The sequence below is a fragment of the Geosmithia morbida genome, assembly GCF_012550715.1.
Source record: "Geosmithia morbida isolate 1262 chromosome Unknown scaffold_24, whole genome shotgun sequence".
In the NCBI taxonomy this organism is placed as follows: domain Eukaryota; kingdom Fungi; phylum Ascomycota; class Sordariomycetes; order Hypocreales; family Bionectriaceae; genus Geosmithia; species Geosmithia morbida.
In genome coordinates this window covers 1-5,235 of record NW_023336211.1, presented here as the reverse complement: position 1 = coordinate 5,235, position 5,235 = coordinate 1, and the positions used below count along the sequence as shown (strand labels likewise).

The 5,235-nt window shown below is 58.9% G+C and overlaps 1 protein-coding gene across 1 annotated transcript; it reads left to right on the top strand.

The window, feature by feature from the left end:
• GMORB2_4750 (oxysterol-binding protein-related protein 3/6/7) lies at nt 1-3,092 on the top strand (the record flags this gene model as incomplete). Its single annotated transcript, XM_035466724.1, has 2 exons — nt 1-191; nt 242-3,092. Coding segments are annotated over 2 exons (3,042 nt in total), but the record flags the coding sequence as incomplete, so codon positions are not given.
• Between the last annotated feature and the right edge of the window lie 2,143 nt (nt 3,093-5,235).

The window sequence follows — 5,235 nt, the reverse complement described above, 5'->3', positions numbered from 1 at the left end:
TCCTACATTGTCCGCTGGGTCCATGCCGATGAGGGACATACTCTGTCGTGGAGCCTACAGCCTCACAAGAAGTCATTGTACGACCAACCTGCCCGCCTCTTCCCCCTCTCCGCCCCGCCCCTTCCGAAGCCGTCTCGGAAGCCTTCTCGACAGCCGCGCCGGATCGTTGTTCCCATCCCCACGCTCTCGCGGTACGCACTCGTCGACGTCTGTTAAACTGACAAGTAACACCCCGTGACAGGAATTTCGGCATCTTCAAGCATCCTGGTACCGGTGCGACCGCACTCCTCTCCTCGACCGGCGGCGACGAATCGACGTCTGCACAGACCACCGAGGGCAAGTCGGGCCGCCTCAAGCGAGATACGACAGCCCAGGACCTCCTGGCCAACAAGGGCTTCACGCTCGTCGAATGGGTGGGAAAATGCGAGGCCGACAAGGTGTCCATTGGAACCCATGACGTGGCCAAGGGGGAAGGCGGAATGTACGGCCTCGTCTTCGACAACACCTTTTCCAAGCAGACGTCTAAGACGGCCACTTTCGTCGTCCTCACCTATCCGACCGGTTCTGCACCCCAGACCGCACATCACATACCGAACCTGCAACTGCCCCATCCCAACGCCGCCAGCCAGACGAGCCTGGCCAAGCATGTCCCCAACCTCGATGGCAAGGCATCCGCGTCTTCCGACAGTCTGCCTAGCCACCACGGTACCACGGGCGGTGCACGGCCAGCATCTGCGAGGAGCGATGCACCCGCGGCGGCGACCGGAGGCAGCGCGGCCCGTCACGTCGGCACGTTGTCGAAGAGGCGCAGAAAGAAGGGGCAGGGGTACGCTCGGCGCTTCTTCTCGCTCGACTACTCTACGTGCACCCTTTCATACTACTACAATAGGAACTCTTCGGCGTTGCGGGGTGCCATCCCGCTCAGCCTGGCTGCCGTCGCCGCTGATGAGCGGCGCAGGGAGATTAGCATCGACTCGGGCGCCGAGGTCTGGCACCTGCGAGCTCCCAATAACAAGGAATTCCAGGACTGGGCCCAGGCCCTCGAGAAAGCGAGCCGCATCGCCCGAGGAGTGGAAGACCCTCCTCTTCCGTCTTTCAAGGCGAGCCTGGCGGTCGACACCAACGCCATACGAACTCCGCAGGTTGCCAGCCAGCAGGAGGAGCACGAGTGGAACCAGGTCGAAACGTTGGTGAGTCGCCTGGTAGGCGCTCGCGACGCGCTCCGCCGCCTCACCAAGGATATCGTCAAGGAGTCGCAGACGCAGGCGTCTGCGCCATCCACCCTGCCGGCCACACATCTTACGCCCCTAGGCTCCAACGGCGAAGACAAGCCGGAGGCCGCCTCGGCCCCCGGTACTCTAGCGGCAGAGAGGAAGCCGTTCTGGAGGCGCAAGTCGACCGCCTCGTCAACCACGCCGCAGCAGCCGGTCGGCGCGACACTCGCAGCCTCAACCCCCGGGGGCATCGCGCCGGTGGACTCGGAGAACGGATCGGACACCAGGGGCAAGGGGGCCAAGAATCAGATGTCGGAGGAGCCGTCAGTGCCGGCTCACTGCCAGGCGATCCTATCGGACATTGATGCGGTTGTGGCCGAGTTTACGACAGTCATCACCAACAGCAAACGGCGACGGATGGTGGTCCCCCTCTCGGCAGGCGGCGCATCGCGCACAAGCATGGATACTACGGCCTCTGACGAGTTCTTCGATGCCGAGGATACGGCGTCGGCTCGGGTGGCTAATATTGCGGGCAGCGACGACGAGTCGGAATCGGACGACTCGGCGGCGTCGTCGCACGATACGTCATCCATATCATCGGCCGACGACGAGGATCCGGCGGGGTTGGGAGACCTGTACCCGTCGAGACCCAAGAGCCTGACGCCGCTACCCATAGACGGGGTGGTGAGGAGGCGGCTGACGATACCGGAGGCGACGGTACCCCCGCCAAGCCTGATTGCGTTTGTGCGCAAGAACGTGGGCAAGGACCTGAGCACCATCAGCATGCCGGTGTCGGCCAACGAGCCCATCTCGGTGCTGCAGAAGCTGGCGGAGCAGTTCGAGTACGCGCAGCTGCTGACGCAGGCGGCCAAGCAGAAGGCGCCGACGGAGCGTCTGCTGTACGTGACGGCGTTTGCCGTGTCGCAGTTTAGCAGCCACCGGGCCAAGGAGCGGGCGGTCCGGAAGCCGTTCACGCCGCTCCTGGGCGAGACGTACGAGCTGGTGCGGTCGGAGCAGGAGGTGCCGGGAGGGTTCAGGCTGCTGGCGGAGAAGGTGCAGCACCGGCCGCTGAAGCTGGCGATGCAGGCCGAGTCGGCTCACTGGTCGTTTGCGCAGTCCCCGATGCCGGGCAACAAGTTCTGGGGCAAGAGCGCCGAGGTGACGACGGACGGGCGGGTCCGGGTGGCGCTGCGGCTGACGGACGGCAGCGACGAGTTCTACTCGTGGAACATCGCAACCATGTTCCTGCGCAACGTGGTGATGGGCGAGAAGTACCTGGAGCCGACGGGGACGATGAGCGTGGTCAACGACAGCACGGGGCACAAGGCGAGTGTCGAGTTCCGCGGCAAGGGTATGTGGGGCGGGCGCGTGGAGGAGGTGCACGTGACGACGTTTGGGCCGGACGGCAGCAACACCGGCAGCGGGCTCTCCGGCAACTGGACGACGGGGCTGGGCACGGTGGGCCCGGGCAAGAACGCGCCGCGCGACGAGATCTGGCAGGTGGGCAAGCTGGTGGACCGGGCGCCCCAGACGTACGGCCTGACGGAGTTCGCGGCCGGCCTCAACGAGGTGACGGCCATCGAGGAGGGCAAGCTGGCGCCGACGGACAGCCGACTCAGGCCGGACCAGCGGCTGGCGGAGCAGGGGAGGCTGGACGACGCCGAGAACCTGAAGGTCAAGCTGGAGGAGGCGCAGAGGGCTCGGCGCAGGGAGCTGGAGGAGAGGGGAGAGGAGTACAAGCCCAGGTGGTTCGTCAAGGCGGCCGAGAACGCGGCCGAGGGAGAAGAGGAGTGGAAGATGAAGACTGGGAAGGACTCGTACTGGGAGGAGAGGGCTCGTGGAGGATGGGCGGGTGTAGAGGATCTGTTCCACGTCTAGGCGCTGTATTCCTCTCTCTCTCTCTCTCCTGCCTTCTCCCCCCCTCTCGCCCCTTATCTTCTTGGGCAACACCTCTGCGTCTGTCAATTTTCTTCCATATGCGACAACTTCTCTCGTTGAGTCTTGTCGATAATGAATGAAACCCCCCTCCTTGAAGCCATTTTTCCGACTAGGAGGAGGGAGCAGTGGACCCCTAACCCCCCTCGACACGCTTGGGGATGGGGTTCTCTGACGTATGAGTCCTCTTCCATGCCGTCTTTTCTCTCGCATCCCCTTGCCTGCGTGCTTCACGCCCGGCCATGTTACGGAATATTAGACCAAGAGAGTAGAGAGTATCACACCATATCGGCAATAGCACTAGCATAATACTAGAAGTTGAGAATACGGTGGTGCATTACCTATTACTATAGTCACCAAAAAAAATAGGATTATTTCTGGGTCTCCTTAGATATGTACGTGCATCCGCAACCTGGGATATGGGTAAAGAGACAGGAAAGAAGATGGAGCCTCAGGAACCAAGGCGCCGAGCTGAAGCATTGTGCATGTCACTGTGCACGTCACCACTGGGCAGGTACGGAGTAATGATAGGCATGGGTAATTACTCATATCATTACCGTACTTTACCAAAGAAAGATGTGGACACTCGCATCAACGACGTAAGATATCTAATTTTTTTCATTATGAAAAAAATTGGCAGAAGAAGAGGAAAAGGAGAAGGAAGAGAGTTGCAAGCTGCACAGTTCCCGTGGGCGGTTTCAACATTACTCGGACCTAATCTCGTACAGAGGCGACGTCGGCGTCATCTTGGTCCCCTTTGGTCTCAAGTGTGAATTCTTGGACATTGTGATCAACAGGGAGGATTCGGGGATGTGCGAGTTATGTCTTGAGGGACACGGTGCTGCCTGTGCACGATTCGGTACTTTTGGACAGCAAAGGGCGGTGGTATTGGTAACTATTAAAATTGAAACCTCCATCTTTATCTCTATCACTCTTTTTTTTCTTCTCTAGAAGTCGTGGCTGTACAATGACGATGATCCGAATCTATACCTGCGTGGTTTTACTCCAGACTTACAGGATCTCTCCCCCCATGCTAGTCTACATGCTCGACGATGGAAGCCGGAAGATATCTCGTCTTGGCAGCTTGGCACTCACGCGGGAAGCCAGGCTCTTGCTATGCCCAGGCTTCGGGACGACGCAGATGCAGATGGACTGGGCTTGGCTTGGGCTGGGGGTGGAAGAGAAGAGCAGGGGGGGGGGGGAACCAGGTGTTAGGTGATGTGCTGGGGGGTGGTGGTTTGGGGGGTGGTGGTGGTGGAATTTTCATCGACGTCAGAAGTTAGTAGCAGGTAGATCAGAATGTCGACGGCTTTTGCGGCGATGAGAGAAAAAGAGGGTAAACCAGCGGTGGGTTTGGTTACAAGTGTTATGAGAGCAATCTAAGAGAAGCAAAGAGGATGATTTGATAATAAGAGAGTTGGGGAGAGACTCCTCTCGTACGAGGACCAGAAGCAGTATGACTAACAAAATCGAGTGCAAAAATAGCGACGCGTCTGGTATCTACAAGTCAGTACTCGGAATTAGACAGACGGCCGGCTGGGAGTGGGCCGAGGCGCCTAGGACCTCGAGGTTGTCCCCCTGACGATCTGATTGCGTGAGAGGGAAATAATGGGGATATGGGGCGAGTGACGAGGCTGTGCAGGCAGGGGGGGGTATTATTCCTTGCATAGCTAACTGCTACTGTTATTACTACGAGGGAAAGATGGTGTGAGTGAAGAAGAAGGAGAAAAAGAGAGCAACACCGCTAAGAAGTCTCGGTAAGTACGAGAGCACGAGAGTTGACAAGGATCCGCTGTTGGATAGCGAAGCAATGGGGGCCCAGCTTCGTCATCGTGCTCCATTGTCCTCATACAAGGTCTCTCAAGGTCTGGGTACCCGCTCTCGATCCCAAACATACAGATATCAATACACACCACGCACGAGACCTTTTAGGTCACGGCATGGAGCGTGGAGCATGGAAGCATCACAGTCATCAATCTTTCCTTGCTTTTCTCTTCTTCCTCTTCTTTCTCTCTTCCATTCGTCTCCTCGACCGCATGCCTGCGACGTAACGATCACAATCTCCATGGGACAGGCAAGCAGGGGG